The 21,324-nt window shown below is 41.1% G+C and overlaps 1 protein-coding gene across 1 annotated transcript in view; it reads right to left on the bottom strand.

The window, feature by feature from the left end:
* The window catches only part of adcy8 (adenylate cyclase 8 (brain)), a 114,337-nt gene that overhangs the window by 3,762 nt on the left and 89,251 nt on the right, over window positions 1-21,324 (bottom strand). Inside the window, 5 exon segments of the mRNA XM_034135971.1 lie at window positions 2,488-2,634; window positions 10,103-10,261; window positions 16,569-16,647; window positions 19,353-19,525; window positions 20,660-20,752. Coding sequence (XP_033991862.1) covers window positions 2,488-2,634; window positions 10,103-10,261; window positions 16,569-16,647; window positions 19,353-19,525; window positions 20,660-20,752 — 651 coding nt within the window.

The following is a 21,324-nucleotide window of genomic DNA, read 5'->3' as shown; positions in this document are numbered from 1 at the left end:
TGTTTATTATTCTGACCCTAATGACAACCTAAAGGACAATAATCCATGTACAACCAAATGTTACCAAGATTATTATATTAAGCTTCACGATCTGGAAACACTTTGAAGACGAAAACATCAACAACATCCAAACTAGTCAATACCGTGTGGTAAACCAACCCAGTCTCACGGCATTTCGTGTTATTAGTCACGAAATTAATGTAATCTATTGATTCGTGTTCACCAACACGATTTTCACCTTTTTTTTTCGTGTCACACAGAACGATTTTAAATGCAATGTATTTCTATTGGTAGTATGTTTCGTGCCTGCAACACGTCTTTTTGTCCGGTCGGGTCTTGGAAGACCAGAAGCTGTGTGGTTCATAAAAACATGTTCTTACTCAATATCTTACCCTAAGCCTAACCCTATCCCTTTTATTTTAAATTGTATAATGTCTGAGTGTTTTTGCCGTCAGTGAGGAAAATAAATGTCTCAGAGCCTCAGAATACTGACATCTGTATTTTATGTCAGATTTTTTTCCTTCTAATTTGTTATTATTTACATTGCTTTTAAAATCGTTCTGTGTGACACGAAAAAAATGGCGAAATGGTGTTGGTGAACACGAATCAATAGATTAATTTCGTGACTATAACACGAAATGCCGTGAGACTGTGTTGGGTAAACACCTGCCAATCACAAGGTAGCCCAACACTAAAGCATGCCCTGCTTCATCGGCTATCTTACTCAAAATGGGACCCTAATTGACTAAATGAACATCGTGCTGTATTGAAGAAGACTTGAAACAAGAGATTGAGACCATAAACGCAACAGGAAAATGTTTCTGATGTAATGAATCAGGTAAGAAGTAGAGTTTCTCATAGACTTCTATACAATGAGACTTTCCAAAAAGAGGCTGTTGGATATGATGAGAAAAGCAGGTTTAAGACGCATCCCCAAAAGGCTCCATTGAGGCTTCTTGTTATGATCTTTGACTGCTATTAACACAACTTGACTGTTTCATTCAATGGATACAAGTTTAAAAGTAGGTTTCCTGTTCTAACAACCTCAGTCTGGGAGTGACTTGACTGAACAGCTTCCAGTCCACACTTGAAGGACTTAAATGAAATGGAGTCCCGGTGAGATCCTTATTCCTGCCAAAACACCAAATGTTCAGTTGTGATATTGCCCTCTTTCAATGTCCCTCCTGGAGCAGCATGAATAGAGGACAGGTGTGTACTCAGCATGAGCACTGACTCTGCTGGAAAGGTCAGATTGACTGGAACTGCCTCAGGAGGAAACTCAGCATCACCCTGCCCACCTGACTGACTCACACAATGAGCAACACACAGAGGGAAGAACAACAACAGCTTTGACTTTAGAGTGGAGGGTTGTTGTCGTCCGTCAGCATCTCCTCTTCAATGGGATTTCTCCATGTGATTTTGGATTATTGCAGAAAATGATCTCTGTGTCAAAAACAAATGTTTATCATGTTTAGCTAGTTGTTCTCCGATGTGATCATACAGCTGCTGATAGGACAAGCCACTCGTCTGTGTTTGAGCAGAAGGTGAGGATGTGGCCGCCGGCTGCAGAGAGCTCAGCTGCTGTCTCGCTCTCATTAGGAGACTTTGACGCGTTCTGTCAAAAACTCAGTGGAGTCTCCGTCAGACTGTCGGCTGCAAGGAAACCTCAGCAAGCAAGCGACGTGTGTTTAAAGAAGTCCCTTTTGGTGCCAGTTTCAGAAATCCAGACACTTTTTAAATGTGCAGAAGAATGACTTTAAGGCAGTTTGATGAATAAAGAAGGGAATCCTGAAATCCTAATCCTACATATGAAATTTAAATGATTAAATGTAAGGACTGACTTTTCTAACCGTACAAACAAATATGTGTTTTTTGCAAAGACATGTATTCCTTATGTTTCACTGCTCAGTAGGAAGGATTTCGTATTTTTGTTTGCTTTAGACTTCTTTCTCCATCATTATAAAACCTGTGAGAAATCTTTCTGGAGGCGTGTGGCGCAGTGGACTAGTGCGTTGGTGTTGGGATCAGGGGAGCACAGGTTCAAACCCCACTGCAGTCAGCATGTCGTTGTATCCCTGAGACACTTCACCCCAAAGTGCTCCTGTGGTGATTGCCCACAGTATTGAGCATGCAAGTCACTTTGGATTAAAGCGTCTAACATGTGATATAATAAAGAAATCCTGAACTGTCAAACCTCGTCACAGAAAGCCAATATTCAAACTCTTACACATCCTTCTGAATCTCGTTTGGGGAAATCAATACAAGAAGGAGGCTCATACCTCAGTCCTGTCCTGTCCTTTAGATTTGAATAGTTGAGTCTCTTCTTTCTATCTGAGATAAACCCTTTCTCAGCTCCCCTGACACGTTTGCATGAATCAGTTGTGAAGTGTTCTGGGCAATAAGCTGCACGCTTTCATCAGAGATGTTTTACCTATAGACGCTGCTCCCCAGCATGTTTCAAAGTGGGCGAACACTTCAAAGTCTCACCTCGTCGAAGTCGGCGATGATTTCGTTGAGGAGCCGGAGGCACTCGACTCCCTGGTTGTTCATCTCCGTCTGAGAGTAGAAGTCTGCGAAGCCCGGGATGGAGGCGAACATCACGCCCACCGAGTCGTACGACTGAGAGTACAGCTCCTGGAAAGACACATCGTAATACATGGGATTTAAAGAGCTTTTCCTAAAGCTCAAAGAAATGTATGACGCTTACACGTGGCAAATGTTCAGTCACTTTGTTAGGAGGAAAGAAAACATGTTTCACTCATTCATACCTTTTCTTAAAGAGGCCCTATTATATATTTACTACTATTCTGGGGCTGTCCCTTTCCTGTAGTGTGTTATATAGGTTTTAGTGCATGCCAATGGTCTGCAAAGGAAACACCTCCATTGCAAAGTGTGTAGTATGTGGTGTTGAAGCCTATCATATCACAAGAGGTTGGTAATAGGACTTCCCAACAAATCATTTACAATATTCACTTTTATTTATATTCCGATTGTGTGAACATTGAGGGGAAAGAAATCTGAGGTTCTCTGAGAATGAAGTGTTTTTTATGTTTGAATGGTCACTTGCGGTGTATCAGGCCAGCAGGGGATGACTTTGTCTGAGAATTATTTTAATGTTCATGTGGCCAAAATGAAAAAAGGCATGATTTCAGCAGAGAACCAACATTTTTGAGAAAGCATCCAGACTTTAGAGATACGTTTGCCAGAACCAGGAGTACACATCAAGCTATATCTCCATGACTGTTGCACCTCCTCACTAATGTTGTGATATTCTCTTTGTACCCTCTGTGGGGGGATTAGGAAGATCCCATCTTGCACATTGTAGTAAAGTAACCAACCATCCCCCGGCTTTAATATGATTTGTACTTATACACAGTAGTACAAAACCAAGGTTTGAATGGTATGATACTGATTCAGGTGATGCTGCAGTACACTGCCTCCACCAGCAGGGGGCAGTGTTGGCACACAATGAGCACAAGGTAATGTATTCATCCCGTCACTACATGTAGGAGCATATTTTAATAATAGACCGGTAAACAAAATGTCCAGCCATAGTTCAACATCTCACATAAATAATGAAACCTCAGACTCTTCTCTCTCTGTATTCTGCCTGACTTCTTCTTTTAATTGCACTTTATTTTGACATCTTAACTGACATTACGCACGCTTAATGAGCTCAGTCAAATGTCAGAGCTTCAGCCGAGCTCATTTCATTCCTCTGTCCTTCACCGCGGCTCTTCAGAGTTCAGAGGTTTATTTAGGGAGTCATCCTGCACGATGTCTGCACTGCATGAGATACACATGAGAGTCAAACTAAAAGTGTGTTACTGTGTGAAACTACTTCAATATACTTCATTATTTTAGGGTAGGCGTCCACAGGTGACTGGAAAGGTTATAGCATATAATCCACATCAGTTTTAAACTCAACATTGTCATGATTTTAGTTTTGTGTGGGTATAGTTTCTGGGTTTATTGTGAAAGTATTCTCTCCTTGTGTCTTGACCTGTTTTCTCTCCTTGTGTCTTTAGTCATGCTTTCCCTTGTGCTACTAGTTGGTTCGTCATACTTTAAATACATTCAGTTTGTTTATATCTGTCACATGTATATATATTATACTTGAACAACTCTTGCACTTCTGGTTAGATGCAAACTACATTTCGTTGTCTTAAGTACTTGTAATCTGTGCAATGACAATGCAGTTGAATCTAATCTAATCTAATCAATTAGAAGGACTCAAGACAAATTGACAAAACGCGTCTTATCAGGACTTGTCTTTTTCCCGCTTATTTCTTCTTATATCTTCCAGTTTATAACACTTTCCAATATTTCTTATTATACTTTATACTATGACCTTAATACGATCAAAACTGAGAGGTTTATTACATTTGGAGAATCAAGGAGGAACAAGTATCACAGAAAACGGTCTTCAACTAATAAGACGAATTGGCAAAGGTTGTCTAATCAGGACTTCACTTTCTCCCACTTTCCAATATTTCTTCTTATACTTACAAGTACGACCTTCATTAGACACAGAGACGGTTAAAAAAGCTCAAATTTGGAGAATGAAAGATAACTGAATTGAATCAATATATCACAGTTTAATGAATCCATCATTCAACACAGGAATCTTTAACAGATATTAGGATTGGTGCGTTTGACAGAGTCTGAATACAAATATCCAAACAACTAAAAACGTTGATATAAAAACCACTCAAGCTTTCTGTCACCTGAGTATTTCCACAGGTCCGTATAGGAGCCGTTTCCAGTATCCAAACCTCCTGATCAATAATGCAACAAGTGATCAGGACCCAAGCTTCATCTCAATGGATGCATTTCTAATCACGTCCGTTCTTTATCTGCTCTCCTCTCCTGACATTCATAATTCATCGGAGGCTCGCCTTTTGTTTGAGAGGCAACGGAAGATCGGAGGAGTCGATAATGACGGAGCGCGACGAGGACAATACGGAGCGTGTTATAACCTTCCTCCATGACACCATCACCATCAGCCATTATCCAGGAGAAGAAAGCATGACTTCTTACTGAAGTACATTTCAAAGTCCATACTTCTTTACTTCTACTTGAGTAAAGAAGTTTAGTCAGTACTTCTACTTTTACCAGAGTACTTTTAAACACGAGTATCTGTACTTCTACTTGAGTCAAGGATGTGTGTACTTTTACCATCTCTGGCATTGACATTAAGCTAAAGGCACTGGTGGAGAAGTGACCACACTTCACTATGTGGCGGTCTAGTGAGTCTCTATTTCCTGTGATTCACCGCCATGACGTACACTGTAAACACGTTACTTTAAAAGCAGTGTGTGAATTTGGACTGGTTAGTAGTGTCTTAAAGGGCCCATGTCATGCTTTTCCGTTATTACCCGTCCCCTTGTGTGTTATGAAGGTTTTTATGCATGTAAACGGTGTGCAGAGTCACAAACCCTCAAAGTACACCCTGTAGCGAGTAAAACTCTAACACAGAAAATACCTCCCCAAAACGCCTCGTTGGAGATATGTCATTGTCCATTTGATTCTTCCATTTCGTTCCGGGTACGGCATGATGTCAAGCCGAACCCGGAACGAAATGGACCAATCCGTGGAGCCGTTACGTTACGTCCGCGGAGCCGTTACGTTAAGCCCCCGCTGATTGGTCCAAATTGACCAATCCACGGACTTCCTCACACACACATCTGTGTGCAGGGAGCAGGCAGCTCAGCTGATTTCTCCTCCCTGGCTGCAGGCTGATAACAGACAGTTGGGATCGCGGCGAAATTCTCTCTGCAGACCCGTTCTCTCTGCAGACCCATTCTCTCTGCAGACCCATTCTCTCTGCAGACCCATCCTCTCTGCAGACCCATTCTCTCTGCAGACCCATTCTCTCTGCAGACCCATTCTCTCTGCAGACCCATCCTCTCTGCAGACCCATTCTCTCTGCAGACCCATTCTCTCTGCAGACCCGTTCTCTCTGCAGACCCGTTCTCTCTGCAGACCCGTTCTCTCTGCAGACCCGTTCTCTCTGCAGACCCGTTCTCTCTGCAGACCCGTTCTCTCTGCAGACCCGTTCTCTCTGCAGACCCGTTCTCTCTGCCGACCCATTCTCTCTGCAGACCCATTCTCTCTGCAGACCCATTCTCTCTGCAGACCCATTCTCTCTGCAGACCCATTCTCTCTGCAGACCCATTCTCTCTGCTGACCCATTCTCTCTGCAGACCCATTCTCTCTGCAGACCCATTCTCTCTGCAGACCCATTCTCTCAGCAGACCCGTTCTCTCTGCAGACCCGTTCTCTCTGCAGACCCGTTCTCTCTGCAGACCCATTCTCTCCGCAGACCCGTTCTCTCCGCTGACCCGTTCTCTCTGCAGACCCGTTCTCTCTGCAGACCCGTTCTCTCTGCAGACCCGTTCTCTCTGCAGACCTGTTCTCTCTGCAGACCCATTCTCTCTGCATGACCCATTCTCTCTGCAGACCCATCTCTCTGCTGACCCATTCTCTCTGCAGACCCATTCTCTCTGCAGACCCATTCTCTCTGCAGACCCATTCTCTCCGCAGACCCATTCTCTCAGCAGACCCATTCTCTCTGCAGACCCGTTCTCTCTGCAGACCCATTCTCACAGCGTTTATCAACCTTTTTCTTACTCAATATCAAGACACCTTATTGTTTTTACTTCGGATGTGACTTTGTGTGTGCTCAGGATGAGTTTGGCTGTGTTTCGCTATGTATCCTAAACAAGGAAAACAACACCTCCACGGAGCTCAGCGCGATTCACAACGTCCCGACCAATCAGAGCACACTGTGCTCACAGGGAGGGGGGGGGCTGGAGCTATTGGAGCTACAACGAGCCGTTAAAGGCAGAGAGTGAAATTCAGTGAATACAAGTAGTTTACAGAGATGCTGTATGAGAAACCAATGTGAGTTTGGAGAGATGCACAGTATAAATCTATTCTAGTAGACCTCAACAATGGAATTATGATCAGTGGAAATGGCCATGACATGGGCCCTTTAAATCACAGGAGGTGACGATCGCCACTGTTAGCAAGCTAGCTAGCTACCAACGGTATCGCTCACGATAGCAAATCATTGTATAATAATAATTCATTCGATTTCTTTTAGCGCTTTTCCAGATGCTCTAAACGCTTCACATATATTGACATGCAACAAGGAATGCAAGGGGCTTTAAAGGAATTGTGCTATATGGTTATTAATCCAAATGATTCAATATAAACGCATTTGAGGATCTAAAGTACGTAAAACAATCATAAAAGTCATTTAGTAAATGGGTTGAAACGCACCAGGAGGCCCGTCTGATGAGTGTGTAATGTCTGTGTGTGCCCATTAAATAACTCTGACTGAGCGCAGACAGCTCCATTCAGAGGGAATTTAAAAGCACAAAAGGAAAAGGGCAGCAGAGATAAGGCGGAGGGAGGTCAGCTGAGTCACTCCTGCGACGAGCGACAAATCAATGTGTTCTCTGACAACGTGTTATTAAAATCCAATCAAATGCATACAGCCAAAAATACCCCCCCGATTCCCTGTCTCTGTAAAAGTTAGCAAAAGCAATTACTTTTCTTTGCTCAGCGAACAGATTGCAGGGGACTGATTTCGGAGCAGGTCAGCGGTAAAAAAGACGAGGTGAAAACGTGACGTTGTGTGATTTGTAAAGTTAAATATTGAGCTTTAGAATCTCCATCATTTACATCAGTATTAAAGTGATGATTGGATGTATGAATCCAACCTATGGTTAACCCTAACCCTAAACTATTCAATGTATTACCTAGAGTTGATGGGTAAACTAAGTAAATTAAGACGTTACTTCATTACTTTGGAGAGAGAACCAATGATTTATTGTCTATTCCTTTACAAACAGTATTAATAATACAAACCTTCTGATGTGTTCAGGTGAGATTTGAGGCTTCCTCTCTTCAAAAGTATACAATGTCAGGATAGCAAGAATCATGAGCATTAGCTTCAAATAAGCCAAGCCTTTTTTTAAGTGCTACAAACTCAAATGCTCAGACTTTTAGTCGACTAAAACTTGAAGGTGACTAAATATGACTAGAACTAACAAGGACATTTGACACAGGACTAAGACTAAGACTAAGTTAAAAATTAGCTGACAAAATGAACACTAATTCACATCTAAAGTTGTTCATCAACAAACTATTGAGTGTGAGAATTCCCACAAGCTCCTGAACACATCATCATCATTTCATAATACCCTGCTTTAAAGGGGACCTATCATGCAAAATGCACTTTTGTAAGTCTTTTCTACATGAATATGTGTCCCCGGTGTTCCAGGGAACTCACCAAGTGTCAGAAAACACAACCCTCTCTATTTTCCTCCATACCCAAATCTCTAAAAAAGGGGCTGCAACGGATCTGATACAGACTGATCCAGATTTGAACACTTCTATGTCGTCACAGAAGTGGCACTACGGCTATTGGGCCAACTCTCCACCTATCAGGGGAATGTGGGGTTGGGCCACGGCCGGCCATTGCCGCTCGAAAGCGCTGGAGACGCTGTAGTACATATGCCAGGCCTGTAAGTGGCGCTGTAGTCTGCCACAAAAGCAGCGAAGAAGACTTCCCGCCCATAGTTACCATGGTTACCCTTCTGTTTATTCTCCGCTGTGGCTTTCTTTCTCCCTCCCCGAGGCAAGCGTTTGCTCCCGCTGCTTTAATTCAATGCAATCCCTCCCCGTCGAGGCAAGCGCTGTAATTCTCTCCGGTTAGTCCACCAGCAGATGACAAACACCCACCTCTCCGCCTCTTCCAAGGAACGAGGGGACCGTGCGGCAGAGTTTCAGTTTCTTTCGCCGGTCAAGATGTCCGTTAAAGTTTAAATCTTCCGGACAAAATTAGAAAAGTGCCGGTCAAAGGTCTTCTTTGTTATTTATTGAGCTTTAAAACAAATGAATAACGACTCTATATAATAAAACACGGAGGACGGAGATCTATTTTTCTCCCCCTCTTCTGACAGCCCAGCAGCTGATCAGAGCACGTCTCCCCTCTCCTGCAGGGGGGCGTGGTCAGCAGAATCAGACCCGTAGACAGCAAACAGCACATAGAGCGAAATGAGGCATGGCTAAAATGCATGATCTGTTTGGTATTTTGAAAACAGAAACGTATAAATATACCTTATATAGGTATGGCCCTACAATATATCATTTAAATATAGCATGATAGGTCCACTTTAAATTGTGTCTAAAGCCCTTCAATAGTGTTTTATTTATCTTCACGGTCTACTCTATATTTTCTACTTTTTAATGCTGTTTTAATTCTATTTTTCAGATGTTTAAATTCTAGAATAGTTTATTTCTACTCTTTAATTTCTACTTATGTGCAATGCCTTGTTTTGTTGTTTTTGATGCTGCTGCAACGCAAACATTTCCCAATTTGGGATCAATAAAGTACCTCTTATCTTATTTCTAAGCGATCAATTGGCCAACAAACAAATACACATAATGGTATGAAATAAAGCAAACTTGTAAGTGTGACTGATTGCATGTTTTATGACTTTGAGGCAGATTTCAGAAGTGTGACGGGTTGTTTTGTGCAGATTGGATGTCTTTTGTTTGGATGTCCTTTTTCAATGTATTCCCTAGAGTTGGTAAATTAAGTTTAGCTGCAGCACAAACTCATAGTGACGTCAACATGTCCCGTGACTTTCAGCATTACTTTGGTGAGAGAACCAATTATTAACTTTCAATTTCCCTCCTGATGTGTTCAGGTTTTGCGTGAGATTTGAGCTTCGGCTCTTCAAAGGTATAAGAAGTCAGGATAGCAAGAATCATGAGCATAAGCTTCAAGTAAGCCAAGCCTTTCTTAAGTTCTACAAACTGAAATGAGAAGCTACTGTGTCATATCCTGGAAACGTCTTCTCAAGGATTAGTTGTTCATCAACAAACTATTGAGTGTAAGAATTCCCACAAGCTCCTGAACACATCATCATGGAAGAGCCTGCGGTTGTATTTCTAAGCGATCAATTGGCGAACAAACAAATCAACATAATGGTATGAAATAAAGCACACTTGTAAGTGTGACTGATTGCATGTTTTATGACTGTGAGGCAGATTTCAGATGTGTGACGGGATGTTTTGTGCAGACCTCGTTGTCCCGGTCCTTCTCCAGGAAGTGTCGGGCCACGTGGCTCGGCAGGATGTTCCTCAGCATGTTCTCGTTGTGTTCTCGCAGCTCCTTCATCTCGTTGATCTCCTCTTTGGCCTGAACGCGCCACAGGAAGTCCAGCCGCGCCGTGTACTCCAGCTGAAGAGGGAGCAAAGAAAAGTATATTGTATGTAATTTCTATAACATGATGATAGCCATACTGTCGTTTCTCTCATAGGCTAATGGGCAGGACATCACTTTGTAACACTCTCGCTCCTATTGGCTAACATTAAAGCATGGAGACATGTTGAAGTAGACGAATTCGACACTAATATCAACCTGAAAACAAGTATATGTCCTATTTACCACAGATTTTTTGTGTACAATGTTGAATTATCAAGAAAAGAATACGTGATGTCCTCTTGACGCTGAGGTAAGATCTCTGTTTGCCGCAAATGCATTTTAGTAGTAGTAGTCACATTGTCAGACTTGCTAATGTTGATAAGGTATCGCTAAATGTGGGGTTGTTTGCTCACGGTACCTGGCCTCTCTCACACAGAGCTTTAGAAGCTGATTCTGTACAAATCTGACAGATCGGACTTTGATCGATGCTTAATAAGTCCGTACGGAGAAATACTTGACCAATAAAAACAAGCTTAGTGTATATGTTCTTCTCAATACAACTAGTATTCATTAATTCAGACTCTCACCCTGACCCTGTAACTCTGCAGTGAACTCTTCATAGAAACAAGTCACTCGGTCAACTCAGTGTTATTTAACATTTTCTCCAAACATTACTTGACTTCTCAAGGTCTGAAAATCCATACTCCTTATTTTTCAAAGCATTTTCAGTGTTTTTAAATTGGCCTTCAAACACCTACTGCTTAAAAATGCAGGCACAGATCAGAGGAAAGTCTGCTGCTTATATCTTTTTGATGAACGGCTTCATTTAAAAAAGTTGGATCAATTATTGAACACAAGAGAGAGAGAGAGAGCGATCAATCTGAAGTGCAGCACAGGATTCAACACAAACTGTTTTTCTGAGTGCACACTTAATACAAAGTAATTTAAATACATTAGAGACAAACAAATGTCGGTACCAATTACTTTGTACTTGCACGGGAGAGAGGGGGGGTCATAAAAAAAAAACATGAAATTGAAAATTAATTTCAGGGCCAGGCAGATCTGTCTGTGGGAATGAAAGCGTTTCTCTTTCAGTCGATTGGCGGAAACAGTTTTGTGATTAATCTCGGTATCAATTAGTCCCTTAATCACGAGAACTCATTTACTGTTTTCCTAATTAAGTATGCAAAGCTGCTCTGGGATAATGAGTCGGTCGCTCAGCACAGACACTTTCATTCAGAAGAGAAGTGGATACAAGCAGATAACACCAATAAACATTTGACTCATCAGCGTTAGAGCTCTGACACACTGTGTAATTCAGTTTACTGCAGAATGAGGCTCAGCTGGACAGACTGTTCTGATCCGACAGACTTTGAACTAGCTAAGGTTCAAATAAATGAGGATATTAAATGCAAACTTAAATGAGGAAAGTTAACAGGAAGTAAACACTAAAGGGAACGGCAGAAGACAGACAGGAAGTAAACACTAAAGGGAACAGCAGAAGAAGACAGACAGGAAGTAAACACTAAAGGGAACGGCAGAAGACAGACAGGAAGTAAACACTAAAGGGAACGAAAGAAGAAGACAGAGAGGAAGTAAACACTAAAGGGAACGGCAGAAGAAGACAGAGAGGAAGTAAACACTAAAGGGAACAGCAGAAGAAGACAGAGTGGAAGTAAACACTAAAGGGAACGAAAGAAGAAGACGGACAGGAAGTAAACACTAAAGGGAACAGCAGAAGAAGACAGACAGGAAGTAAACACTAAAGGGAACAGCAGAAGACAGACAGGAAGTAAACACTAAAGGGAACAGCAGAAGAAGACAGAGCGGAAGTAAACACTAAAGGGAACGGCAGAAGAAGACGGACAGGAAGTAAACACTAAAGGGAACAGCAGAAGAAGACGGACAGGAAGTAAACACTAAAGGGAACGAAAGAAGAAGACAGAGAGGAAGTAAACACTAAAGGGAACGGCAGAAGAAGACAGAGAGGAAGTAAACACTAAAGGGAACGGCAGAAGAAGACAGAGAGGAAGTAAACACTAAAGGGAACATCAGAAGAAGACAGACAGGAAGTAAACACTAAAGGGAACGAAAGAAGAAGACAGAGAGGAAGTAAACACTAAAGGGAAGGGCAGAAGAAGACAGAGAGGAAGTAAACACTAAAGGGAACAGCAGAAGAAGACAGAGTGGAAGTAAACACTAAAGGAACGAAAGAAGAAGACGACAGGAAGTAAACACTAAAGGGAACAGCAGAAGAAGACAGACAGGAAGTAAACACTAAGGGAACAGCAGAAGAAGACAGACAGGAAGTAAAACACTAGCTCAGTAAACAAACCGATGGGTTGTTATGAAACACAATAAAAGATGACCTTATAATTTGTTCTGACAACTTGTTATTACATTCTCTCCGTGGCGTCCATCATCACTGGAACTATTAGGTAAACTGGATTAATCTTCTGGTCTTAAAACAATTCAGAATGAAAGTGGTGTCACAACCTAATCATTTCAAAATAAGAGCCTTGTCTGCAGCGCTGTAATGAAATGCTTCATAATGTAATTACTGCGCTGGAAGCAGCGCTCATGAAGAACAACCTCATCATCCAGAGCTATTAGCTCATGACGTAAAAGCTCTGTGGCTCGGCTTCATAAACATAAATCTTGGCATGTAGAAGTGTTAGAAAAAATCATTACAGTATCTTGTATTGTCTTGCCGTGAAATGCACAATAAAATAAAAGTATAAAAGCTTTAACTAATGTTTTTAATGGCTCAACTAAAGACGACAGTGCTGCTAGTTTTCAGAGTAAATCACATTTAGCAAAACAATACAAAAAAAAACCCAGAAAGTAAATCATAAACCTTTTTATCCGTGCGACACAAGATATCTAATCGTTTCCTCTGAAAAGCATTCGACAGATTATTATAATGAACATGAGGTCATTACAAGAATACATTTTGTGTGTTACAACAATTTGACTATTAATGTCAATTTTGGAAAGGCTTGTAATAAAGGATAGGTCTAACCTCGTACCAATTTCACCTAAACATCATTTAGAATTTCATTGTGTAAACGTTGCAACAACCAACCATTAACACCACATTGGAAGGAGACCCCCCCCCCCCCCCCCCGACCCACTAACTGTAAATATTCTCTTTTCAATTCACTCTTTTCTCCTCGCCTGATGCTTCTTTTCAGAGCGCTGAGTGTTCCCGTCTTTGTCTCTGTCTGACAAACAAGTGGTGGGATTGACCCGTGGAAAATCAATATGCCACTGCATGACTTCAAATGCGGCTGTCTTCTACTTTTATAGGGCTACAAAGGACCCTCAATTAGGGCCGTCTCCCCTCCATCTCTGCTGCCAAACTGCTGATCAAAGGTTGCCATAGAGAGAGCATGAAAGCGTGGCGGGAACACCAGCTTCCCTCCGGCTCTCTCTGATTACACCTTCAGAGAAACAACGCCTTGTGTGGTGTTTCAGATGGAGTGGTTTGTTTCTGTTATTCTTTGCATCTGAAGGAGCACACAGATATTACACTTATTAAAGTATTCATTAATTCAGACTCTCACCCTGACCCTGTAACTCTGCAGTGAACTCTTCATAGAAACAAGTCACTCGGTCAACTCAGTGTTATTTTACATTTTCTCCAAACATTACTTGACTTCTCAAGGTCTGAAAATCCATACTCCTTATTTTTCAAAGCATTTTCAGTGTTTTTAAACTGGCCTTCAAACACCTACTGCTTAAACATGCAGGCACAGATCAGAGGAAAGTCTGCTGTTTATATCTTTTAGATGAACGGCTTCATTTAAAAAAGTTGAATCAATTATTGAACACAAGAGAGAGCGATCAATCTGAAGTGCAGCAAAGGATTCAACACAAATAGTTTTTCTAAATGAATAAAAAGTCATTTAAATACATTACCAAACCTGACAGGACGGATTTCTCAGATATTATAAATAATGCTTCTGACGGGTGTAGAGTGGTGCAGAAATGAGTCATACAACCCTAAACATGAGTCCGCATTCCCTGTCTGAAAAGCAATGGTTTCTGACTCATTAGGAGGAAACAGTGCCCCCTCCAATACAGAGCACATGGCTAACATGGCGTAGCAATTGGTGCAGGAATGAGTCAGAAAACCCGGATATGTGTCTGTATTTGATCACTTCCTGTCCCAAGGTCTGGAAATCCAACCCAGTCTCACGGCATTTCGTGTTATAGTCACGAAATTAATTTAATCTATTGATTCGTTCACCAACACAATTTTCGAATTTTTTTCGTGTCACACAGAACGATTTTAAATGCAATGTATTTCTATTGGTAGTATGTTTCGTGCCTGCAACACGTCTTTTTGTCCGGTCGGGTCTTGGAAGACCGGAAGCTGTGTGGTTCATAAAAACATTTTCTTACTCAATATCTTACCCTAAGCCTAACCCTATCCCTTTTATTTTAAATTGCATAATGTCTGAGTTGTTTTGCCGTCAGTGAGGAAAAGAAATGTCTCAGAGCCTCAGAATACTGACATCTGTATTTTATGTCATCTTTTTTTCCTTCTAATTTGTTATTATTTGGTGCAGGCACGAAACATACTACCAATATAAATACATTACTTCTAAAATCGTTCTGTGTCAGAATACTGAAATCTGTATTTTTTTAAATGTCTTTTTCCTTCTAATTTGTTATTATTTACATTGCTTCTAAAATCGTTCTGTGTGACACGAAAAAAATGGCGAAATGGTGTTGGTGAACACGAATCAATAGATTAATTTCGTGACTATAACACGAAATGCCGTGAGACTGTGTTGGGAAATCAATGGTTTTCCAAATGTGTTTTTGGTTGTTAGCCTGAAATAAGGTCTGTGGTTAACACAAGTTGAAGAGATTTTTGCTCTATGTTATAATTATACGTCAGTAAATACCCCACTGGTGAATTTAAATACGTTGGTTGCTAACTTTTGTCTAAATGAGATGACTAAACGTCATCACGGCCAACATTAGCCGCCTTTAGCTTAGCGGTGGTGACGTCAAGTCATGTGACCGTGCTGTAGTTCCTTTATAGCCCAACATTAGCCGCCTTTAGCTTAGCGGTGGCGACGTGAAGTCATGTGACCGTGCTGTAGTTCCTTTATAGCCCAACATTAGCCGCCTTTAGCTTAGCGGTGGTGACGTGAAGTCATGTGACCGTGCTGTAGTTCCTTTATAGCCCAACATTAGCCACCTTTAGCTTAGCGGTGGTGACGTGAAGTCATGTGACCGTGCTGTAGTTCCTTTATAGCCCAACATTAGCCGCCTTTAGCTTAGCGGTGGCGACGTGAAGTCATGTGACCGTGCTGTAGTTCCTTTATAGCCCAACATTAGCCGCCTTTAGCTTAGCGGTGGCGACGTGAAGTCATGTGACCGTGCTGTAGTTCCTTTATAGCCCAACATTAGCCGCCTTTAGCTTAGCGGTGGCGACGTGAAGTCATGTGACCGTGCTGTAGTTCCTTTATAGCCCAACATTAGCCGCCTTTAGCTTAGCGGTGGCGACGTGAAGTCATGTGACCGTGCTGTAGTTCCTTTATAGCCCAACATTAGCCGCCTTTAGCTTAGCGGTGGTGACGTGAAGTCATGTGACCGTGCTGTAGTTCCTTTATAGCCAAACATTAGCCACCTTTAGCTTAGCGGTGGTGACGTGAAGTCATGTGACCGTGCTGTAGTTCCTTTATAGCCCAACATTAGCCACCTTTAGCTTAGCGGTGGTGACGTGAAGTCATGTGACCGTGCTGTAGTTCCTTTATATACATGTATCTCCACTGAGAAACGTTTTTGTTTTTGTTCCAGGTATTCTCAGAAATCTGTTTCTGAGATGTTGACCTCCAGTCTGACTACAATTGAAATTTGATTTTTGTTGAATACTGTCAGCACAGAAGCTGTTATTGTCACCTGAGGTTTTCTTAAACTGCAGAGATAGAAGATAATCAAATATCTCTGCAAAGAAAAAAATCTCTGTATTTTAAGACCCCATTAAAATATATTCACGGCTGGATGAAATGTTATTAGATACCTGTCATTGTGAATAGGTTTGCTAATTTATACCCCTGTAATCATGTTGTGATGTCCTTTTTGTTTTCTGTTGTTTTTATGTGTAACCAATGTACCGCAGGTCTCCCTTGAAAAAGAGATCGTTGATCTCAATGGGATTTTTCACCTGGTTAAATAAAGGCTACAAACAAACAAACAATTCCTTCAGTGCTTTCTGAGAAAGAGCTGCAGGGATTCTCTGATCCAACACATCTATGATTAAAGTCTGGTTATGCTCAGGTAATAAATAAAACATTGTGTTATGAAGAAAGTGGTGTGATGTTACCTGCTGTCCGTGGTAAAACACAGCCAGGAGGAACATGGCCATCAGGAGCAGAGACGTCTCTTTGGTCCCCAGGAAGTTCCTGTCAGAACACAATGAGAGAAGAAGAGTTTATTTTATTCACTTCATTGATTCAGTTATTGTGTTATGTTGAGGAATAACAAGTAGTCTTATTTTGTTTGTTTCACTGCGGCTCTACATGTGACAACACAAGACATCATATTTTTCATATTTCATTGCACTGCTTTTCCCTAATGTTTAACAAACAATGGATTAAAAAAGTAAACATGCTAACCAGCGTGATAATACAACCTTTATTTATAACGTACCAGCTAAACTCTGCTTCCCATTTGTCAAATCAAGAGGGGCAACATTTTGAAACCGCACCATCCACCATTGAAAACATCAATGTTTGTTTTTAAAGATAACACAGATTGCTCTAGTCTAATGAGTCTGCTCAGTTTGTTTTGCACAGCAACGGAGAAAAAACAACATGGTTTTCAGCTCAGATTGAACAAAGACAAGAAACCTTTCAGACTGCCAAAAACTTAAAAATACTTAATAATGCATTACAATAATTGATCTTGCGATGCACCCTGGGATTCATAATATGTGCCTGTTGACGAATCACAGGCTTCTGTGGTGCGCAGTTTGAAGACAGACGGACAAACAGCTGATTTTGCTAATGTGTTTTTTTCATTTTGACTAATGCCACAGAGGCTCATAACAGAAGAGGATAACCTCTTACACTACATTCTGCAAGATGAATATGATATTGTGGTCTGTGAGTGAATAACATATATTTTCACGTGTTCTGCATGACTAAAATAGATGTTCTCTAACCTAAACAATGCTTAAGAATATGTCTTGTATATATCATATTCTATTTACATGTATATAGACTTCTTGCAATGTTTTTTATTTGTATTTTTGTATTTTATTATATAAATATGGTGCATTGTTGGAGGAGCTCGGGTCATAAGATTTTCAATGCCATTTCTACACTGTAGCTTATGTGCTTATGACATTAAAACCTTTGACTCTTTGAATCTTTAAATCCTGGATGCCTTTACTGGTATTTACATATTAATTCTACCTTTCAATGAAATAAACTCTAATTAATTAAAATTTACGTTTCTGAGAATTTTCGTATAAATACACAAAAACTACTTTTGAAACTGAAACGTTTTGCAGTTCATACGATATCTTTGTTCCTCTCTTATGACCTTTTCTATCCTACCTCGGTGGGCCCTAAAGAAATAAACGTGACCCCCCCCCATGGAGCTCGTATGGAAACCTTTCCCTCAACAGGTTATCTGCTCTGGATCTATTCATACGTTGTCACCGTAAAGGTCGAGGCACTATCACGGAGAACACATGCCATATGAGTTTTCTCACATTTGCAACACTTAAGTGCAGAGGAAAAGGTCAACGTGGCTCCCTGATGGGATTCTGAAGAGGAAACACACGGAGAGGTAAAGAGAAATGAATGTACCTGTCTTTACTTTAACACCTTTGCTATGTTAATATGAACTTTGCAAGTGTTATAAAAGTTCGTTTCACTGAAGATACCATTAAACATGTCTAATCAGATCATTAACTGTGCATGAAAGTTCTTGAGTTACTTTTTATAAAGAGAAAGTCGACCGGTGGAGAGATGTACTGTGATGGTTAGAATGAAAAATGTACCACTAAGTCTAATGAAGGGTCTAGTATTCTTTTAGTATATGTCTTATATCTTGCATTTAAAGGGGACCTATCATGCAAAATGCACTTTTGTACGTCTTGTATACATGAATATGTGTCCCCGGTGTTCCAGGGAACTCACCAAGTGTCAGAAAACACAACCCTCTCTATTTTCCTCCATACCCAAATCTCTAAAAAAGGGGCTGCAACGGATCTGATAAAAACTGATCCAGATTTGAACACTGTCCTGACGTCAGGACAGTGGCGCTACGGCTATTGGGCCAACTCCACCAATCAGGAGGAGACAGCCACGGCCATTGCCGTTCGAAAGCGCTGGAGACGCTGTAGTACATATGCCAGGCCTGTAGATGGTGCTGTTCTCACTGAATCTGCCCTTGCTAAAACAGAGCTAAAACATTTCAAATTGAGCAAAATGAGGCATGGCTAAAATGCATGATCTGTTTGGTATTTTGAAAAAAAAAAAGTATAAATATGCCTTATATAGGTATGGCCCTACACTATATTATTCAAATATAGCATGATAGGTCCACTTTAAGTTTCGTCTTGTTGGACTTCAGCATGTACACCATTGTGCCACCAGAACATGACCCAAGTGTCCGAAGAACAGATTCAGAGTCAGTAAATTAGTAAAGTAAGTTTATGTAATATATGTGACTATATAGCAAGATTGTATTGGATGACTGACAGATATTTTTTGCAAGAAAACACCCAAAATCAGGGGGCGTCTTCACTAGTTACGAGAACAACTTTGCATTTATGGTCTCAATCTTTGGTTCAAGTCTTCATCAAAACAGCTTGATGTGTTTAGCAAAACGATATACTAAGCAGTGTATGAGAGAAAGATGATGTTTTTAGGCTTTAAAAACTACCTTTTTTCTACTAGCTAAACTTAGCATCCCAATTTATATATCAGTCGACATAGCTGGTGCTAGCTGGTTAGCTGCTACATTTGGTCTACCCACTCCTCCCCAACTCCACCCTTGGGTCTGAAAAACCAAGATGAAGACGATCAAAATGCCAAACAAGAGACAAGTTACTCTCATATGTGATTGTGGGACATTTTCAATGTAGAGCACTCACTCTGTGTTCTTGTGGACGGTGTCGTAGCGGAGGAACAGCGAGGTGTAGAACGCTTCGGTCAGCAGGGAGTAGACGGCGATCATCACCAGCAGAACCGCCAACTTCAATACCGAGTTCAGCCGCAGGAACACGGCACACGTCACCATCGCCAGGACCCCCGTGAACACAAAGTACTGAGAAGAAAGAGCAAGATATATTTAGGTCATTAGATAGATAGATAGATAGATAGATAGATAGATAGATAGATAGATAGATAGATAGATGATAGACAGACAGACAGACAGACAGACAGACAGACAGACAGACAGACAGACAGACAGACAGACAGACAGACAGACAGACAGACAGACAGACAGACAGACAGACAGACAGACAGACAGACAGACAGACAGACAGACAGACAGACAGATAGATAGATAGATAGATAGATAGATAGATAGATGGATGGATGGATAGATAGATAGATAGATAGATAGATAGATAGATAGATAGATAGATAGATAGATAGATAGATAGATAGATAGATAGAGATAGATAGATAGATAGAGAGATAGATAGATGGATAGATGGATAGATACATGGATAGATAGATAGATAGATAGATAGATAGATAGATAGATAGATAGATAGATAGATAGATAGATAGATAGATAGATAGATAGACCTAAAGAATTTCCCAAATGATAAAGTGTCTGTCACACTTTAGTAATCCCAATTTGGGAAATTCTTTAGGTCTAAGGTAGAAACCACAAATGCGCCTTTTCCATAAAGCTTTTCTAATTTTAAAACATAACATGCGCATAAAAAAAGGGTCATGGCAACACGTCCAATGGATATCTGACAATCCAATGAACCAAGAGCCTCTGATTCGGATATTTCTATAGTTCTGTGTATAATATTCAAGTTGTGATGTGTCCTACCCCTACATATAAAGTCTACGGTCCTACCAGAAATCATTATTAAAACATTTGTACCCACACCAACGCACAAGATCCTGGGTAGGAAATGAGGTTGTGGCATACACTTGCAAGGTGACCCAACGCTTGCAGCTATGAAACATTTTACTCCCTGATTGAGCCCATCAATCAGCTGCATATTTTCTCAGCAAAATAACATAATGGATGTTTGCTCCGTGACGTTCTGACGGCTCCATCAGTCGCCGCTGTCTGAGGCGAGACCTCCCTCTGGGCACGAGCAGATGTCGAGGATGTTTAATTCATCATTTCTGCCACTTTCGGAGAAGTGGAAGAAAAAACCCCACAACAGATGACGTGACTGCAAATTCAGACACCTCATTTAGTCGGTACCTCTGGGTAGAAGCAGATGTCTGGGATGGAGGTCGACTCGTTGAACGTCTGGTTCCTGAAGCCGCTGCCCGACTTGTCGAAGTCGCACCACAGCTGTGAGAGACCAAGAGGGGGATTATTGTTGTTGCCTTAAACCCAGGCAGGGTCAGTCTCATTTCTCATACACCCATGCATTTCTTTCATCAAGCCAATAATCTCTCAACGGGTTTGTGTCCTAGATATGTGACTGTTTGTGAGTGAACGGGAGTCCGCTCTCTGCAGGAAGCTGCACAATTCATATAAATAAAAAGCTGATCTGTTTCTCCTGGTATTCAGTTTATGCTCCTTCCTCCCACATATCCTGCATTCTCTCTAATAACCAGCAGGGGGCAATTTGTCCAGTTGCATAAAGTCAGACTGTCTAGAAGTCTATGAAAAAAGGACCCCACTTCTCACTGAGTATATTACCTCAGTAAACATGTTCTGACTGAGTTTATGGACTCAATCTTTAGTTTCAAGGCCAATAAACGTTCTTTGGGTTTGTTCAAAATGCACAACCCTTTGTGAGTGAACGGGAGTCCGCTCTCTGCATGACAGCTGCAATATTCATAATGATAAAAAGTGATGTGTTACTGATGCTGTCAGGTGTATGCAACACAGGAAGTGATTCAGGAAGATGATTAAAA

Source organism: Trematomus bernacchii, unplaced genomic scaffold (genome assembly GCF_902827165.1).
Source record: "Trematomus bernacchii unplaced genomic scaffold, fTreBer1.1, whole genome shotgun sequence".
Lineage (NCBI taxonomy): Eukaryota > Metazoa > Chordata > Actinopteri > Perciformes > Nototheniidae > Trematomus > Trematomus bernacchii.
The sequence above is the reverse complement of the archived record's forward strand: the minus strand, read 5'-3'. Positions and strand labels throughout refer to the sequence as shown.